Source organism: Grus americana, chromosome 2 (assembly GCF_028858705.1).
Source record: "Grus americana isolate bGruAme1 chromosome 2, bGruAme1.mat, whole genome shotgun sequence".
Lineage (NCBI taxonomy): Eukaryota > Metazoa > Chordata > Aves > Gruiformes > Gruidae > Grus > Grus americana.
This window is the reverse complement of record NC_072853.1, coordinates 47,241,144-47,262,509: the sequence shown is the minus strand read 5'-3', so window position 1 is coordinate 47,262,509 and position 21,366 is coordinate 47,241,144. Positions and strand designations below refer to the sequence as shown.

The following is a 21,366-nucleotide window of genomic DNA, read 5'->3' as shown; positions in this document are numbered from 1 at the left end:
GGCACAGGACCATGGGAGCAGGCTTGCCCATTGCGTACATGCCTGATCCTAAAAGTGAAGCACTGCATAACGAACTCCAGGGCCTAGCATGCCCCTGCTGAAATTAGATTAGCTGAAAAGCTGAAGAAAATAAAGGCAAAACTTCAGTGGAAACTAAGTACAGGTTATGTTATGTTTATTCTTATGTTGCTGCATATCCCCTCTAGTCCTTTCAAAGCCAATTTCTTTGCAGTGGCCAGCACCTTCAAAAGAACATGGCTACGGATCATTTTTGCTGCTTCCTCATTGACAGGCAGTACAAATGGAGGAGTCTGAATATCTGACCTTTCTTCCAAACAGAAACAACATAAACAGCAAGAAAACAATGTCATCTTTTCCCATCCCAAGAGCAGTTTTGCCTGCAGGTAATGGTGCTGAATGAATCAATGTATTGCTGAAACTGATGCATGATGACAAAGGCGTAGCAGTACTTAACTGCTGAACCAGAAGGATGCAAAGTGAGAGAAATTCCTCCTTCACAGTGTATTCCTCTCATTCAGAACAAACGTTGCTATGCCTCAGGCAGCTCCACTTTTATGATCACGATCAAGCATTTTTCTCTGCATTTTTCATACTTATGTCTGCTGTCCTCAAGAAATTATCTCAGTGAGGCACTCCCTATAGGGAGTTCCCCCTTGCCCACATGCCATTTTTTTAGTGACTACAATGGGCAACACTTTTCAGCATTACTCCATTCAGTGCAGGAGGACTGTGGCACCAGAGCACCAACAGAAAATTTTTAAACTCATGAATCAAATGTTTAGGGAGCATGCAGGGGAAAGTGTGTGGGAGTACTGGAGCAATGCTTGTGCCAGCTTTGCAGATTTATTACTACAATATCATCACGGTCAACATAATTAAACCTCCTACTATAGGTCTCTTCGTCTACTGCATTACAACTGATATCACTCCCACCACTGACAGCATATTTTCTTGACACAAACCAGCTTTCCATACACCTGCTAGATCTGGGGTATGGAGATGCAACTACTTAAAAAGGCTTTATTGGAAAACTATGAGGTATGATTTGGACTTTTGAGTGCTTTTTCCTATTTCTCTTCTGCCCCACACTTTCTTTTAACATTGCATATATTGGACTCTCTGACAGGGAGAATGGACCACTTTATATTAGATTAGTCTAAATGAAATTCTTCTTCATTTAGAAACAGAAGATGACAGCCTAGACATGAAGCATTTGAGGTCAATGCTGAATTAACTTCCTCAGTTTCAACTAATTAAGAATGTCTGTGTGTTCTGCTTTGAAAAGGAAAAAAATAAGTGTGCTGGAGATTCTAGCATATTGCCATATTTACAGTATGGTGTCTCTTACACAGGCAAATTCTACTGGGAGTAATAGATAGCTGTCTTTAAAAAAAACAAAGGTTTTTTTGTCTGTCAGAGTGAGCAATTACATTTTTGCATGCATTTAATGACCGTATCTTGTTTTCAACAGTAGGTTCAGCTATTTTAAAGATATTTTACCCTGTGCTTGATACAATTTATTGCTAATTATTTTATGTCAAATCTGCCTTAAAACTTGAACTGCATGTTTGTGAAAATCAAAATTCTTTCTATGAAGTCAATGCAGGATGTCTGGTTTTGAACACTGCCTCAGGTACAACTTGACTTTTACAGATAAAAAAAAAAAAAGGAGAAATCTTTTAAAAATAAAAGGCATTTTAAAAAAAACCCCTGACCTCCCCACCCTGTCTCAAACTATTTCATAGAAAGAAAATGTTTTGCTACTGAAGACCACCTGCTCTAAATTTTTGACAGAACTTGGTGCATATCCTTTAACTTCAGTACTGTGAGAGTTCTGTATTTTATAAGATTCAGTAGATAAGTGATGCTTTAGGGTATGGCCTTTTGATTCCACAATCATCAAATCAGAGTAGCATAAGCTGTGGAAGAAACAAAGAAATGAACTTTGACTGGCCTTTGGAGGATGCACTTTCTGATTTGCTTCATTAATGGAGACAGTAAAACTGAAGCTTAATATGAAATACCATGAGTAATAAGCATGAAATTTGTGCACTGCAGTACAGATCTGTTCCCCAAATATTCTCATTTCAGGGGAGGATTCTTCTGGCATGATGCCTGGGCTGCTGGCCACAGCCTGCTTGGCTGCCTTGCCCTGTGCCTAGCCTCTTTAGCAGCTGGTGCTGCTCCCAGGCAATGCATTCATCTCCTGCTCCCACAGCTTATTATTTTTTTATATTTTTTTCTTAGAAAAATATGTTTCTAAATTTAGTTGAGGGACATCAAGCCAGTTGTTGAATCACAAACATGTTCCTGCTACCAAACATAAGCAGTCTGTGCATACATTTCTACATATATTATCTGCATGGAGAATTGCACTGTTCTAACTGAGGAATACATCTGAATCCATTGTGCAACTGATGCTTTGAATTTCAGAGTAATTTATGATTGTTTAAAGTCTTCTAAATCTACCAATTCATTAACCAAAACATGCCACTCTTGAAAAATAAGAGTTTGCACATGCACACTGGGTTTGCATTGATTTCATTAAACTGGCCCAAACTCTGCGTGATAACAGGGATTTACTCACCAGAAGCATTATTTGCTGCTTGTGCTGTAGGCAGGAGGGCATGTGCAATGAAGTCATTAGCCAAACACAGGAAAGGAAGGACAAAATCATGCTTTTAACATACTTGTCTCTATGCTAGAAACATCTGAGCAGACAAGAAAATGCCTCACATTTAATATCTTCTTGCCATAAGAAAGGAAGGGATAAGTAAAAAGCTCTCTATTCCTGGCTTTCAACATGGGAGCAGGAAGAACAAAAGCCCTGGCTCTGAAACCTCCATCTTTGGGCCTGAGGAGAGAACTTTTATACCTACAGTTCCACCAGCCTTTCCTCTTCTGCCTCCTTGACAGGAGATGGATTTTAAAGACACAGGGAAGATGGCTGTTCGGGTCCTTGTTCATTTTCATTCCATCTATGGTAGGAAGGGGGATAAGGTTTTTTAAAAGTTCCTGTCCAAGAAACAACCTGACACTCCATTTCTGAGCCTTCAGCTTTATCAATCTCCAGAACAGAAAACTTACATTGGCATCAATTTTACTTCACGTTCAAGATCTTATTGCAGCTTGGGGTGTTTAAAGTGTTCTCTGAAATCAGCAGCTTGAAATTCAACTACATATGCTCAGCACAAAAAGCCTGGAAAAATAAAGCATTTTCTAATTTAATGATCTCCATGTTGAGGTGAAAAATTAGTGGCTCACCTTAGGGCCTCACTGTAAATCCAAGGCATGAAATTGTTTGTAATTGCATGCCTTGCACATTATTCCTTTCCAATACATGTAGCAAATTTAATGTCGTTTGGGCTGGAGCGTGGCAGGAGGAAGGTTGTCCTGGAATACTCGGCAGTCCCTTCCAGCTGCATCTGCTAATACAAGAACCCTATCCAGCACTGCTGAAACCAGGAATTTTGCCACTGACTTGAAAGGCAGCAGGATTTAAAATTACAATGCATACCACTTATTTTCTTCCCCTTGACAATATGGCCAATGCATTCTGGGTAGGAAGCTAAGTTTCCCAATACTAGTACATAATTTGATCTCTTGACAATAATCCACATGCAGCTAAACAGTGCCTGCATAACATTTTGTGCCTCAGTGGTTAAAGCATATCATTTGGAACCACAAAAGCAAACCAAAGACCAACTCAGAAGTAAAATAATCATTAGGTGGGGAAATGATGGAAGTGAACAAGGCCTGAAATGCAAACTAGCATGTGGGTATCCAAGGACATTACGTGATCATTTTGAACACAGATAAAAAAGGATAAAGTACCGAAGTGCAGAAATGACTCTGATCCTTATTAAATACCAAATCACAAAGAGATGTCTGAATACAAAAAGCTAGTATTAATAAAGCTTCTGTAGTGTAAGAGGCATTGAGCTCTCCGCAAATTAAAGAGACTTTTGCCTCTTGTGGTTTTGGGGATTCCAATTTCTATTTGTTTGCTTTATGATGAGACAACTATCTGCTTCCCTTTGCTCTTTTCTATTATTTAAGACTCTGCAAGCCTCCCATTCTGAAGCAAAAATCACTTTCAGCTGGAATTTTTCAGGTCTTACGTAAATATACAGCAGAGGGAGGACATGGCCCCATCCCTCCGCACTGCTGCCACTTGTGGTCAGCGTGGATGAAGTGCCTTTTCTTTCTCGTCCTCTAGAGTAAATTAGGCTCTGTGAAACCCAAGAGGAAGGGAACTCCGGATGCTTTCTCCTCCGCCTCTAACAAGGAGGTATAGTTGATGTGCTCTTCCTGCATACTGAACAGCTGTGGCAAGGACTCCATCTCCCTGAAACAAAACCATTTCTTCGTGCTCCCTCTGAATTCACAGCTTTCTGCCACAGAAGCACTGCCTCAGCAGGTCATTCTCAAGTGTCCACTGGGAGATATTTTTGCATAACTCCCTTTTCTGTAACCAATATTGTCTAAATCTGCCCTTGATACAAAACCAGACAATATAAATAACAGAATAAAGAGAGCATTTAAGGACCCTACAATTTATTTCTTCCTTCCTCCTGGGAGCTACAGTACGCATTGATCAGGAAAAAACCCAACAACATACATGTGGGGACACAAATATATATCCTTCTTCCTTCTTTCCTGCTGTATGAAGGGTAATACAGGAAATAACTGCTCAGTGTCAAGGTTTAGAAGCTGTGCATTAGCAGCACAGCTGAAACACAAGTTCTCTGTCCTCAAATATGACGGTTTAAAGGTCTCTTCCCCCTCACTGCTGAAAGCCAGATACACTGATCCTGAAATGGATGTCCATGCCCTCACTGCAATTCAGATTTTTAATTAGTTTCTTCCAAAACAGTTTTACAATTACCTGTAATTTGTCCACCAGTAATTTCCTTCCTTCTTAACAGAGACACAAACCGCTCCTGGTCTGCAACAGCCAGGCGTTTTATTTTTTTAATACAACTGTGCTTGAAGAGTCTTTCTTTTGGTCAACCCCCTTGTTACATGCAGAGAAATGGCACCAGAAATTGTATGGAGGCAGATCATTAACATCTCCTTACAAACCTCAATTTCTTTAAAAATGAACATTTAGGAATTAGATATAAATGGAAGGAAACACAGCAGCGGTGATTTCCAAGTGGCAATACATGTGCACTTTTATTAATATTCCGATCTATTGCATTAGTGCAGAACCTGTATGCAGTCTGCAACTGGCACTTGTATCAAGCTGCTCTATTCAGGTTGCTGCTATGACAACTATCCAGAGGCAAATGTCAGGTCAGCTCCCAGCATATGTGTCTAGGCCATAATTGCTTTGTCAGAAACCTAATAGCCACCTACTCCTACTCCTCTAACAGTTAAAAGCAATATCGTTAAAATTATTAAATGTTGCAATATTCTTAACACCCTATTAATATGCTACTAAAGCACTGAAAACTCTAGATTTGCTTTCCTTTTATCCCCCAAACTAGAATGGGGATGAAGAATGTGTTTAAAGTGCCTATTTGCAAATTAAATAAATGTTCATTTATGTTTCAGTGTAAACCTGGGGTCATTAAACTTTCTCTTCTTTGGGGGTTAGATATTATCTTTCACTCCGCCACTGATTACTGATATTTAATTTGCCTGGTTACAAATCACAGCATGGAAAAAAATTACAGCTGTCATCCTGATGAGACGTTTCTTGAAAAATGCATTCAATGTTTATCATAAAGAACTGCTTCATAGCATCATAGTGCATGATAGTCTGTGCAGAGTGCATAGACTTGGTCTTATCAACTTAAAAAGCTCAAATAAACACAGGTTTTTTTAATTGAGTTTAGCTTTTATAATTAAATGAACTGGTAGCTTCCACAAGACTCAGAAATATAACCTGCACACTTATCCTAATCTTATTTATTCTGATCTTAGATCACATCTTTCAACATTATGATAAAAAAGGACATTTAATGTTTATATTGAGGGAACTTTTTTGAGATGCCTAGCAGAGAGTGAAATACTTGAAGCAGAGACAAAGTAAGTAATACTCTTGCAACTGCAAAGCTGTCTTGCAGCCATCTCCAAATATGATCTCATGTGAAGAATTAAAGTTAGTCTGCATATAACTGGTTTGTTCAGTGAAAGGGAAATTGTCTCCCATGCACACACGGAGACATACACATATCCTAATAGCTTCATTGTATCAACTTCTATTTGCCTTGTACATAGTGATAAAGAATAGTTGAATTAAATCAAACAAAGAAAATTACGAATTTTACAGGAAAAGTATTATTCTGATGTCTGTGCAGTGAAGGTATGAGGACAACACCTTCACCAGGCTATACAGTTGTCTGACTTTTGTTATTTTCAGCTAGTCTCTGGAATGAAAAGAAACTGTACCCTTTAAATTCACATTTTAAAAAATGAAAATGCAGAAAATTTTTTGTTATGGTGTATATTCTATAAAATATTGACTGACAAGCACTCTGTGAAGAGCCTGCTAATTTAAAAAGCACCAGCTCTGGCTGAGAAATGCCTTTGTTAGGATGGGAGAAATGTAAGATAACTTTCATTTTCCTCTGAGCTTAAGCTCTCTTTGGGGTCAACTTGTCATTTGCTGCTAACTACAAGAGAGTCACACATTTCATGTCTGATTATTTGGGGCATAAGGATGAAAGAAGTGTACATAGCTCACTCCTTTGGCTACCCAAAAAATTGCTAAAATAACATGGATTGAGTTCAGGTGAGGATCCAGTCCACTGGCTTTGCAGTCATGTGACCACTACTCTCCTATCTATAAATATAATAATGAATTCTCACAGGTCCAGATTCCTAACTAGTACAAAACAACATGGTGCCAATGAAGCTACATCAATTTTCTAAATGATCTGGCTAACTATACACAACATGTCCATAAAGAGGTTCATACACTCCTTCAGACATAGTATTCTATGATTCAGTCTCCTGCCTCCCCATACTCATTCTCCCTCCTTGGTCCCATGTGCTCACATTCTGTCTTCCGATTCTCCTCCCCATCCTGCTGGGGGGGAGGAGTGAGCAAGCAGCCGTGTGGTGCTCAGCTGGCAGCTGGGGCTAAACAATGACACCGACCAAGACACAATTTGTTTTGTAAAGTGAAGGACACAACGAAAGAAGTTATCCTGTTCACCATATGTAATGAATGCATGTAAAAAGGGCTGTATTTTTAGCTCTACTTAATTTGTTTCATGACTCCCTTGTTAACAGTAGTCCAAAACCTCCACTTCAGTGCAACTGCTTCACACTGAATATTGCTAGAGATGTAATAAGGATCTTGAAGGATTATCCCAGGACAGCATCCCAAGATATTACTCAGAAGCACAGGAGATCTTAAGAATTCAGATAATGTCTCTTCTATCTCTGACTGAAGCAAGTCATAGAAGGTCGATCCAATTATTGTTTCTACCTTTTTTATCAACTGTGATGAAAAAAGTCCTCAAAATTCAAGACTGGAGTTGCCCTTTTTCAGTATCCAGACTCAGCAGAGATGATTTGGAGAGCAACACAAAAGCTCTGCATTGCTTCTGTACCCACTGCCTGATCTGGACTGTGGAAAGATCAACCAAATCCAGCCCATTGTCATGAGCATTTCACCGTTTGGCAGTAGTATCAGGAAACCTATACAATTTCAATATATAAATCTATAAAATTTGTGCAAGGGAATAAATTATTTTTAATATCAGGCAGATATTTAAGTGGAAGTGACAGAACTCTTCAGTCTGGTAACAGGTATCAAATACGTAACTCCTCGGCATTTAAGCTACAGGCCAACCAACAGAGCTTGATCTCAAGATAATGAAAATGCACTGAAGCTAAAGAGAGCACTTGAGTAACATCTAACATGGTCGGACAGCCATAGCATAACAGTCCAAGCTACCATGACCTAGTAAACACATTTATATTTCTTGCAGAGAAGTCTCAGAAAATGACAATGATTTTATTGTTACAGTTTCAAAAACTACAGGAAGGTACTTGTTTTCTGACAGACAAGATTACATTGAGTTTCCCATTATGAAATAAATGATTGCCATGAAAAAAAACTATTTTTGAAAATAAGAAATTGATACCAGTGAAACCAGTTTTCATTAACTTATTTTTCAAATTGAGTTAAGAAATACAAAGATTGTGTGAGTTGAATTTGAAGCATACAGGTAGAATGATGGCTTTTTTCTGCTTCAGACTTAACTTCAGTAAACTTAACAAAATCACTAGATCAGGGCTATATTAAGCACTACAGCTATCAGAAGTACTTCTAGAAAATCATTCATAAGATGCGGTATTTGAATGCCTGCAGACACAGGCACACAATTGGAGAGGTTTCTTCGGAAGAAATAACAAATCTGTGCACAGGATTGTAAGTATATAAAGCCAGCCCTGCACATTTAATATTTCTGAAAGAAACAGTTAATAGTCATGGGCATAGTGAATACTCTATCTGTTCAAAAGAAAAAATGAGCTCTTAGAAGTTTCCATAATTTTGATTTTTAAGCTGGTTCTTTTTGCTGACCAATAATTGAGATGGCTTTTCATCAAACCACTGTTAAAATTAACACTGTAGGCAAAAGCATATTTAGTTTGGAAATTCATATTACTTCACCAAAGTATAGACTTCCATTAGGGACGTACATGCAACATGCTCAGAACTTCCTGCTCAGGGACCGCGGTGTGCCAGGGAGAGGAGGAGAAACAGAGAAGAGGAAGGAACATAAGACAAGAAAAGGAGTTCAAGAAACTGCTGAAGTTTTGTCTTAGCTTCAGGATTGGGCATAACACTCATTGTGTTCTTAATACATTCATGTTTTATGGGTAATACTCTGAAAAAGGTGGTGGTGGGGATGCAAATTACATCTCACTTTGAGGCAGATCACCCCTCTGGAGAATAAAAGGCAGACCTTCGCTGTGCTGCGTGCAAGAATAAAGCAGCTTTAATGCAACGCTTCCATTCAGTTCCGAGGGGAAGTGCTGAATGAGTGTTCTTACCAGATCCTCTTAACAATCTACTTTCCAGGACTATTCAATGCTTGTCCTCCATTAGAAGATCTCTTGACAAAATTTATGAAGTGGTAATTTTCATTATCCAAATCTTATTTCCCCTTTCCTCCTCCCAGATTTCCACTGAAGGGTGCTCAAAGCCTAAGTCCACCTATTGGTATAATGCCCAATTTCAGAGCTATGGAACAGCATAAAAACAACATGCTGAACTGAACTTTTTCAACCTTACTCTGTCTAAGAAAAAAACACAATGAAAATACTTCATTTTGGATATATGTAATAAAAGTGAAGGAAATTTAAAAGTAAGTAAAAAGAAAAAATAGGAAGAGGAGAAGACTAGAGCCCTTTTACCTATGAAGCACTCTCCCTGGATGTAAGGATACAGGTCCACTTCCCATCTCAGCATAATAACCGAGCACAGTAGTGTGTGTTAAACACTCCACTCAGAAATACTCTGGAATGCTTTGCTCTCAGCCTAGTTTGTTAATGTCACATACTTGGAATAAATAATCAAATTTCAATGGAACTGGCTCTAGAACCAAGGTTTTCTATTTCTCTAGTGACTTAACTATTCCGCCCTGCAGGGTAAATTTCTCACTATAAGTTTTATGAAGCTACCTAACACATATTCCTGTAATTTTTTTCCAGCCAAAACTATTCAGAAAATCTATCCTGAATTCACAAATAGTTTTGCAAGCACCAAAGCTACATCAACCCAGCTAATTTACTGCTTGCTGAATCAAATGGCTGGTGCTATTTGCAACTGTCTCCACAGTGTTCCCAGAACTCTCTGCCAAAATGAGGGCAGAGCTGAAGGAAGCAGAACCCAACAACTGTTCTTCGCAGGCAGCTTTGCTACTTTAACATCACAATTGTAATTAAGGTAATCAGTTTGGAGCCATTCTGCCTACAGATTTTTAATTCTGTAATGAAAAGTAAAGAAATACCTCTCCCCTCAACAATAACTGTTACCAAATCTTTCTGTGATAGTAATACAACAAATAAAAGTAAAAAAGAAATCCTATTAATAGGGTTTTTGAGTTCTGTCTACAGTTTTAAAATTGTTTTTGTTTCAACAGCTCTCTGGCTCTCTGGAGAGTATTATGGGATTCTCACTTAACACACTCAAAAAGTCTGCCTCACCCAAGCTGGACCAAGGAATTGAGCCACTAGTTTTGTGCAATGAGAGTAACTGATGTTCATACCAGGCTTTTCTAGTTCTCTTTGGGGTAAGCACATCAACTTTGTAGGTTGCGGGGTTTTTTAATTGTTATCGAAAAATCAGAGAATAAATCTAAAACCTGCAGAATCTGAATGAGCACTGCTTCTAAACTAAGCTATAATTAACATTACAATGCTCTGACATCCCATGTGATTTGTAAATCTTAAGGCAAATTTACAGCAATAATGAAAAAACTAGCAAAAAATAGAACAGCAAAAAGAAATAGCAATATCCACTTCCTGATCCTAAACTATCAATGTTCAAGAGAGAGTAGTAGGAATCCTTTATTCAGTTAGGGCACAACCTAAAAGAACTCAATGGACTATGTGTAAAAGGAAAATGTTCTTTTTTTTAAAAAAAAAGAAGTCTTTTCCACAAAAAAAGTTAATCTACCATGACTGAGGCATATTTTGGAAAAACTGAGATCTTACTGAGATTTGACTTTGTGATAATCATGAAGAGAAATAAAGCATAATAGTCTTTGCAATAAGAATATTAGACATTCACTGTATCTGCGGAGCAACTAAATAAACAAGGTCTGGAATGAGCTACCAGTTTGATTTTTAAAAATTGAAAGAAAACATGCAATTCTCAGCAAATTAAAAATAATTAAATCCTAACATGTACCAGAATAGGTGAATAATCACATAAAAAAATAAAATAAATATTTATATGAGCTTTAAAAACTCACTAATAAGTTAATTGACAGCATTTTGCTATATATCACAATAACTTTTCTATTTCAGGCAAATAGGTATTTTCAGAAACTTACACCATTTCACCTTATATTTACAAATGCATACACATTTTGAAAGAGAATACGTGCACAGATAAACACACTGATACATGGATACATGCACCATTTCTATTATTTATGTAAATTACATATACTGTATGTTTTGTTCCTTTCAACTCCAGTCTGCAGATTATACACTATGCCCTCAAAATCTACAACCGTTAAAAAGCAAATATATAGCTTTATCCAGCTGGACATTATAAACATACTAGACACCCTCATACAGCTTATGTAAATATAGACAAAGACATGCTTGTGTATTCATTTAAAGAACTACAGCTTTTGTATTTTAATTATTCTTGCCAGCAAGAAACGTATAAGGGACTGCACCACCCTTCTGCATGGCACCCTATGTAAATGAGTCCAGTGCATTGATAAATACGGATGTGGTAGACCCCCAAACAACACAGTACCTGCTGTCTATCCAACCGCATCCTTTTTGCAGCATTTCTGCTTTCACTCTCACAGGCGGAAGCCAGGATACTCTCTGCAACTGCTGAAGTAAGGTGTGAGGGAATAGGTCGTGACTATGAGAGAAAAAAGAAACACAGAAATTATTTCTAGCATAATCCACGATATCCTTTTTCAAAGCACACAATACCATCACCTAGGCAGGAAAGTCCTCTCATTGAAATGCAGTTTATACCAACAAAACAGGGAAATGGAACTCGTAAAGATGAAAAATGAAACTAGTTAGATGTTAAGGCTGCAGCTGATCCATAGATCCACGAGAAGCCCTTTCCCCCCACAGCTCTATTGTCCAGTGTGTTTAGTCTGGCTCATTAAGCTGTACTTTGAACAGACAGTGGCATATTCTCTGCGTTCCAGCAGCACCCTGGCCGTCTGATTCTTGTTAAGAAAACTGAAAGGCTTTTTATCCTGTACAGCATGTGACAGAGATGAGTAGTGATTTTTTATAGTCATAAAAAAAAACCAAAACAAAAAACCCCAAGTGATAGGGTTGAAACATCACTCAAAACATAACAGATTGTCAGAACATTTCAGAGCAGTCTCAATCTGTAGTATATGAATATTTGCATTCCTTGCTGCAACATGACTGATGTGATTAAAATGACTTAAAAAAATAAATCTGTTTTTCTTTTGATAATGCCAGCCTTCCAACACTATGGATATTTTGTGGTTCAACTAGATATGGTTCATTTTTCCGATTCAAAACCTCTTGTTACTAATTTCATAGCACTGACAAGTTTTAGGTTAAAGGTGCAATGAATCCCCTCCCCCCCAAAAAAAAGGGATGCTAAAATCTTTTTAGCTCCATTGATGGCTATAAACTCCACTATGATCTTCCCTACCATTTCATTAAGAAAAATATTTCCACACCTTTTTTTTTTGTTACATGCAAAACAATCTTTCTGAAAGATAAAGCTCACTATAAAACTAATCCTCATCAATATATATATATATCTGAACTACCAAGAAAATAAAGAAAATGGGGATAATAACACAGATACTGATATACATACAAGCCCATTCCAGAGACTGCACTTTATTGAACCAGGTTCTGAACTTCCATAAATTTTCAAAGCTTCATTCAACTCAACAGTACTATGTAAATTTATATCTACTGAAGAACTGGTCATGTAAGGAGGGGTTTGGGGGTGGGGTTTTGTTTGCTTTTAGGTTTTTTGGTTTGGGGTTAGGGTTTGTTTGTTTGTTTGGTCTGTTGGTTTTTTTTAAGAGTTTTACCTTCTTGCTCCCAAAAGCATAAATATGAACCTGCTATGAAATGTCACTGAGTTTTGGCAGCAAGTTTTGAAGTATTCCCATTCAGTTCTATAGACAACTTTAGAACAGATTCATTATATTGGCTCAACTGATTTTATGGTTTTCATAACATTCCAGAAACTGTGGAACCAAACATTACTAATATTACATTTTTATCTTTAAAAATTAAAGTCCATTTACTGACTTTGGCTGTGCTCTGCAGAATGCCAGTTTTTAATCTGACACTGTACTTTCTCTAATGCGTGGGACCAGAAGCCGAACTAGCTTTTAGAAATAGACAGGGATTTATGGGTCTCCCTCACTAGTGCAATAGGCTTATTTCTCCCCACTCATACAAGAACGAGCCCTCTGGCATCATCACAACAATCAGTGGCTGCAATACGACAATAAAATATACTTGGATTGATTTGACAGAACAAACTATTGAACTTGTTTCCATGTTTGAAAATAAATCAGTCTAAGAGATGAGGGACACTGATGTAAAGCCCTGGTGTCATTACAGAAGTTAACATTTCAGTACAAGCAGACACCTTCCTCAGAGCTCCAGAGGAGGGAGTAAGTCTTTGTGGAAGGTTTTCACTGACAAAGCATTCTATTTATTATTCTGCCTACCTAGAATGGTGATGTTACTCTGAATTTGTTATTGCATCACTTAGCCACACTAGATCCCTCCCTGTATTTGGTGGCCAAGTATCACTGTATATGTCACCGGTTTATGTAGGTTCAAGGTGCATTGACTATGTTGGCTGCATGGAAGTCTCAGTGTGGTCCTGTAGCAGTGGCCACATAATGACATTCTTGAAAAATGGTGAGTAAACACCTGGTTAATTCCTCCAGTTCAGGTCTTTAATTAGCACTACAACTATACCTATACATCAATGGATTTTTAGAAGGTGACATATGAGCCAAAAAAATTAATGTTCTGACCAAAAAGTAAACTGAACTCAAGTTCCCCCTGCTGCTTTGTTTATGGGAGAGAATAGATCTATTGAAGTGTTTATAAAATAAAAAATAGTTACCATAAAAATGAAGCAGTTGTGTTTTTCTCTGAAAAGGAGTGCAGTGGTTATATGTTCACTGTTGAAACACTGAACACAAAGTTAATACCTGCAAAAATGAGGAATACTCCAGGTTATGGAGTATCTTCCTCTTGAAATATGTGTTAACCCATAATTTCTTTCACTCCTCACTGCAGCTGGCTGTTGATACGTTCATGTCAAGAACTATCTAGAGTGAACCTTGGGGAGAATGTAATGAATGCATGGTTGAGTTGCCTGGGGAGTAAAATACTGTAACAAAGCACAGGAGAAAAATCATCTGATTAAGGTTCAGGCTCTATCAACTTAACTCAGACAGAGCACTAGTCTGGCATTGACTGAGAACAGAGTCCTCTGTCACAAAAAGCAGAGCTGTTAAAAAGAGGATTTTCTGTCCCATGAAATGCCATATCTATGAAATGTCAAAAAGACCAATTTTGCCAAGCCTTGCCTAAGAGGAAAAATTGCTTTGAAATAACCACTTTTTAAAAAAAGGTTTTAAATAAACTGAATTAATAGCCCCATCTTCTAAGCTCAGAGGCCCCTTCTGGCTTAGCTTAACTTCCTCATCTTCTATACTTCTGATTATTCATGATCTCTGTCATGACTACCAGCTATAAAACCACTTCTGTAAGAAGCTCCAGCATCCCAGTCCTTGTGGGTTCTGAACATTTCTCAACTCCTTGTGCAAGGCCTTGGAAAACACGGCAAAAGCGACATCATTCAATTCTGCAGAAGGAAGCCTGCAGATCTCAGCCAAACCTGCATTTTCTAGGTTCCCCTCTGCAGGCTGAGAGCTGAGTGCTGCTTTCTGCACATTTGGGACTACAGCAGGAAACGTGGGAGCCAAGGAGTCCTCATTTCCAAGGGCTCCCAGATTCCCCGCACAATCCCTGGATCCACAGCCTGCCCACTGGACTAGTAGGAAACCAGGTTTCATTTTACTGGAGTATATCAAAACAGAAAATCTTTGACAAACTAACATTTCTTAAGGAGGAAAAAAAAAAAAAAAAAGCAGCATTCTCCACATTTCCTGACCAGCTTTAACTGGCAGAATGCACCTAGTGTTGTTTGATACATAACGTTCACAGCCCCAGTCTGGTATTTCTTTCACTTCACAGCCATGTAAAGCAGGAAATAAATAACTATATTAGAATTACCCATGTGTAAAACAACAGAAAAGAAGCAAGCCTCTTAACTGTAGTCTACCAAAACAAGTGGTTCACATGGAAAAATTAGAAGGCAGGATAACATTTTTGTCATTTTGAACCAATGACAGATAGAAAAGAGGCATGTGAAATATTTATAGTAACTTTCAGGTGAAGAGATGAATAAAACCTAGAGGGAAGCTAGTAAACAGCTTAATACAGACCTTCTGAGAAGACTATATGCCTCTGTCCATCACACAGCAGCAGTATACAGAATTCCTTCGTATTTACTTGGCAACACGATACTGCTTGTGACTCCACTAAAACAGCAGCCACGTTTTGAACACACATTGTTCTTTGCTTTTGTACCTCTCTTCAGCTGACACACACCTAACGTTCAGCCTCTAACACAGTGTAGACAAGGAGCATTTTGACAAAAGATGTAAGGAAAACTTGCTAGATTTCATGTACACGTGGATGCCTCTGTTTCTAACATCTTTTGAAGTGACTGACATTCAGAAGTGGTTGAAATTCCCACAGTAGCCCAAGGGAGATGACCAACCACCTCTAGTTCTCTCATATTTAAAACTGCATTTCAAGGTAATTTAAACCTGACTCTCAAGACCACCACAGAGCCTGTAGATGACAACAACAACGACAAAGCAACGAGCACACTTAACCACCATATCAGATAGGAACCCTTGCATGCTTCTAGGAGAAATCATTTTTGTGCAAATTCATATGAACGCTTTATACACTCGTCCCCTTTTCTCTTTCTGAAGAGTGTACAAATTATTGACAGATATACTTTTGCAGATTTCTTAATGAAAAATCAAATTAGCCAATACTTCTTTGTAGTCAAATAACTGTTGGTCTGCTTTAAAGAACATTAAAGCCAATGAAGATCCTTCCATGGCTTTGATGGTCTTTAGATCTGGCTCCCAGCAATCAAAGCATCTTGCAACAAGCCTTTCTGGAGTTATAGAGTAGTCCTGCAAGGTTGCTGATTTTTTAGTAGTTGAAATCAGAAATCCTTGGCCCAGAACTTAGTTCTGTTAGTATAATCTCTGATTCCCTAACATAAGAGAGACGAACACTTTCAATATGCTGTAAAATACCCATTTGCAGTACACCAACTCTATACAGTATCACCAGATCTTTTGTTTAAAGGGAGGTACCTTTGCAGTATCTTCATGGGAAATATAAAACACCTTTTTTGGCGTATTCACACAACTCCTGTATTTCTAAACAGAATCTAAAAAATTGCTATGTTCTAATTTCAAATGTACATTTTTGGTATAAATCTACCAATTATTGATATAATAGATGGATTATATTCCAGTCTAAACCACTAGGAGCAGTATATTCACCAAAGAGAAGTTTGCAATCTGCTGCACATGCTGTCCTCCTGTGGTTAGAGATCTGTTGTCTCCAAAGTCACTACCTTGGCATTTTTTGTGAGATCCACTATTTACTTATAAATAAAAGCCAAAGTTGTCATACAGAAGCTTGGTCTAGATACTCTTACACGTTACATCAGTCTGACTCAGTTCTGAAGAAAATACAGCTATCTATTATGTCAGAAAATGTGCACACATGCTGTCCCGTCCCACTCGGTGGGTGAGGGTGAGGTTAACTTTTTAATTCTCTGTGCAGGAATCAGGAGTAATGACAATTACTCTAGAGTTTCAAACAAATCACAAATTTACTTAAGAGTCAGCAGAACTACAAAAGATAGAGGCTTGGCAAAAGTTATAACCATACTTAGAACTTAGTGAAACTATCAGAGATAATGGCTTAGCAAAACTTGTGACGAAATTACCCTAATGTGCCAAAAATGAAGTTAGAGACAAAGAGAATGGTGGAAAGGAAAAGAGAGAGAGAGAGAAAGAAAGAGAGAGAGAGAGAAGAGAAAAGATGTCACCACCCTTGGGTCCAGCGATGTTCTCTGCTCATAGTTGTAGTCCTCAGGTGGCAGGCACGCACCGAAAACTTAAGTTTCCCCTTTTTATAACCCAATGTGCCCGCCCCATAGGCAGGCATCTGTTATCACAGTATGCACTCAGGAATGTTCAGAAATGTTCTAGAAATGAGTTGGTGGGTTGTGGGGCTCTTGGGGCGGAGGGGGGATGTCTCACTGCCCCCCTACCCCCTTCGGGGCTGACCAAGTGAATGGTGATCTTTCACAGGCACACAGTGCACAGGACACAGATGGTCTTTTGTCTGCATGTTTCAGGAACAGAGGAGTGGGCTCACAAGACGTTATCCTGCTTCTGCAGGTTCCGTTCTTGGTCAACACTCCCTCATCATCGGCCCATCCCTGCCCATGTAAAGCCGAGTGTTTGCGACATTCACTTGTTATCAGAGCCTTACACATGCACACCTGCTAAAATGCCAAACTTTGTAACCTGACATTTGTGCATAAATACTGCCTTCTAGTTTAGGCCAATTAACACTGAAAAGGAGATCTTTCAGTGTAAGAAAGACAGTTGCAAGCACATAAACATACCAGTTACTTCATTTTGTTCATAGAGACCCTAATATAAATGGATGAACTCTAATATAAAAGTGTGAATGAGAAAATATTTTAACTATTACTCAAACTTGAAAAAAAAAAAAAATAGCTCCAAATTATCCAAAGTGATTTGGCATCCAAAGGTGAAGATGAATGCCTAAGATGCCTCACTGACAGTAACTGAGTTTTTCCAGAGGTACCACTAAGCACTTCTTTGCATGTTGGGCTCCTAACGTGATACTCCCTAGTGCTCTCCTACATGTCAGCTTTTTCCTCAGGTATCATAAGACCAGTTCATTTACAAAATGACATATTGTAAATATGCCACAACTCTTTCATACTACCTTATTAAGATCTAACACAATGTGTCAAAATCCCCAAGGTATTTATAAAAGTATGCAATACCTAAATAGCATTTTTTTCATAGAAAACATCCAAAATACTTTAAAAGACACGGTATACATTATCTTCAAATGAGATTTTTTTACTCAGTGTAATGCAGTGAAATGTATAACACAGAACTGTCCTACACAGCACAGTTACAAAGGATTCAGAAACCTTTCCACAGAGTATTTTTAATTTTACAGACAGAAGTACAGTACTGCACTCTATTGGATGTACTTTCATAATTGTTAGCACAGAATAGTGAACTATGAACAACTGGACTGGTGTTTTAATGCTTGTAGCACTGTGTTTCAGTCTGGGTTTTGATATATTTTGCTCAGTCTTGCAGTCTTGTGAGAAATACTGAATTGTAATACCTAGTAAGGAATTCAAAGAAATAACTAGAAATATTTTCCTAAATGGCAGAAGAGGCTTTTTAAAACATTCAGTGATGTTCACATCACTTTTTTTGAGTTTTCAGCTTGAAAGTACATTTAATTGAAACATTGTGTGTTGCACCTTGATTATGACAGCACCTAAATATATTCATATATATATATATATCTTAACATATCCATATTCCTGCCTAAATGTTAAGCAAATGACACATTGCAATCAACCACCCTTCTGCTGCTGTGCTTACATATGGGGCCAAGTCCTGCTCTACTTATTCAAGAGAGCAGTTTCAGTGGGGTTAGCGGAGATTTTAAGTGACTTATGTGAACAACGGAAAGAATATCCATCTGACTTTATCCACCTAAAACTCAAGTATTTTGTCTGAACTAGTCAACTAGGTTTTTTGGTTTCATTGAAAAGACAGGTATCTCCAGAAGTTGACCCATGAGACAGCTGGGGATGAACCTCTCTGGATTGGTTCATCTAAGCGCTTCACTGACTGCTGAGAGAGCCCAAGTCTCCTAATTTCTTCAGCAAACTTAGGTAAGATTACCTCTATCCCAAATTTATCTGGTATTTCATAGTGATAGAGAACTCCAGCAATCATTGTGCTCTGAACTAATTCCTTCTGAGTTAGGTGGGGATTGGATTGGACACTCCACTAGCAGTTTACTAGCAAAACTCTGGAGGACTAGGAAAAACTGAGTCTGATTTAACATTATTCCCCGTTTCCCCAAAACAAATACAGTGAACTGGCTCCCTATCTTTAAGCTACTGGCACAAACCAGCTAATCAAGTAACATTGCAGCAGAGGTCTTAATCTAAGTCAGAATCACAGCATAAGAAAAACTGACAAATTTACTACTTTTTTTCTGATTTCAAGCTTATAAGTAATCAAAGTGAACATTCTTGTACCTCTTTTTTTTTTCATAAAAAAGGGGAGGGGGGTGTTTCTATATCAGACCTTATGGCCATTTTGGAGGGGACTGTTTTTCTTCTAAATTCAATTTAAAAAGTGAAACAAATGTCAAAATTGCTTTCCTATCTTTTTTTCTCTCACAGAATGTATAAGATTAATTACTATCAGGTTGCTAGGTATTTTTCATTTTTTTAGTTTTCTTCCTTTTTCCAAATATCATGCCTTTTTCAAAGCTAACTTCTTCACATTTTCCAAGGTTACTGGAAAAAGTGTAACTTCTTCTGCCACTCACTTTTCCAAAATTGCCTATACTTGCAAAAGTTATTGAAAAGCAAAAAGTATCTGAGTGTGTTGGGTTTGTGTGGCAAGGTTTTGGTAGCGGGGGGGCTACAGGGGTGGCTTCTGTGAGAAGCTGCTAGAAGCTTCCCCTGTGTCTGATAGAGCCAATGCCAGCCGGCTCCAAGACGGGCCCACTGCTGGCCAAGGCCAAGCCAATCAGCGCCTCTGTGATAACATATTTAAGAAGAAGAAAAACAGTTAGAGAGAGAGCTTTTGCAGCCGGAGAGAGGAGTGAAAAGATGTAAGAAACTCTGCAGACACCAAGGTCAGTGCAGATGGAGGGGCAGGAGGTGCTCCAGGCGCCGGAGCAGAGATCCCCCTGCAGCCCGTGGTGAAGGCCATGGTGAAGCAGGCTGTCCCCCTGCAGCCCATGGAGGAAGGATGAGGGGGGTGTAGAGATTCCACCTGCAGCCCATGGAGGACCCCACGCCGGAGCAGGTGGAGGCACCTGAAGGAGGCTGTGGCCCATGGGAAGCCCATACTGGAGCAAGTTCCTGGCCGGACCGGTGGACCCGTGCAGAGGGGAGCCCACGCCAGGGCAGGTTTGCTGGCAGGACTTGTGACCCCGTGGGGGACCCACGCTGGAGCAGTTTGCTCCTGAAGGTCTGCACCCCGTGAGAGGGACTCCATGCTGGAGCAGGGGAACGATGAGAGGAGTCCTCCCCCTGAGGATGAAGAAGCGGCAGAAACACCGTGAGGTGAACTGACCGTAACCCCCATTCCCCGTCCCCCTGTGCTGCTGAGGTGGGGAAGGTTGAAGCCGGGAGTGAAGTTGAGCCCGGGAAGATGGGAGGGGTGGGGGGAAGTGTTTTAAGAGTTGATTTCATTTCTCATTCCTCTACTCTGTTTTGCCTAGTAATCAATCAGATTAATTCCCTCTCTAAGTTCGGTCTGTTTTGCTTGCGACAATAATTAGTGAGTGATCTCTCCCTGTCCTTATCTCGACCCACAAGCGTTTCGTTATACCTTTTCTCCCCTGTTCAGTGAATGAGGGGAGTGAGAGAGTGGCTCTGGTGGGCACCTGGCCTCCAGCCAGGGTCAACCCACCACACTGAGACAGATTTAAAAGGCAGTACTTAAAAATCATGAGTATTCACTTCACTGTTTGGGGGGGGGGGGAGAAGGGGGGGAACGAGGGGAAATATTTAAGAGCCTTAGGGAAACTGTTTCTAGAATATTTTTTTTTTAAGGATATGTAAGACCCAGTGGAAAAAGTCAAAGTTTGTCACAGAGTAGCTTTGCCCTTTTTCAACCAGATTGCCCATCAGACTTATATAAGCTAACCACTGTCTAACAAGGGTGAGATGCTTGGAAAGGAAAGTGACCATTCAACAGAGTTTGGGGTATAGTACAAAGCAATGACTCTATTATTATTTGCAGATCTTCATGAAACTGTTCTTGTGATAATTTTCTTAATGTTTCCCAGCTTATTAATCAAGATTAGGTATGCATCCCTGCATCCACAGACCCTTGTCTTCCTGCAAATGCTTATGACCTTTCCAGCCATCAAAGGCCTGGAGGGCTGAAAAGCCATGTGACTGCGAGGGCAGCTGCACTGTTCAGCACTGGATTCAGTAAATAATGAAAGCTTTCTCTCTCTAAAGCTAAAACTTAAAAACAGAGGCTAGTTATCTATCACAAGAAATCTTAATGAGGCAGATTTCAGAAAACACATCCCCTTCTGAAAACCAGTCCCCACCGAATTTGCTTAATCACAATATAGAAGCACTCCAAGCCACTCGACACATTTAAAACACCTCGATCAACATGTGCACAGTTGCAAATCGTTAACCTCTTACAGCCAATTGGCACA

General features: G+C 39.0%; 1 protein-coding gene across 5 annotated transcripts in view; it reads right to left on the bottom strand.

Annotated features, from left to right (window-relative positions):
* Positions 1-21,366, bottom strand: part of NOL4 (nucleolar protein 4) — a 200,426-nt gene that overhangs the window by 23,476 nt on the left and 155,584 nt on the right. For all 5 annotated transcript variants that reach the window (XM_054818073.1, XM_054818072.1, XM_054818074.1 and 2 more), the window contains one exon: positions 11,483-11,596. In XM_054818073.1, coding sequence (XP_054674048.1) covers positions 11,483-11,596 — 114 coding nt within the window. The remainder of the gene's footprint in view (positions 1-11,482; positions 11,597-21,366) is intronic.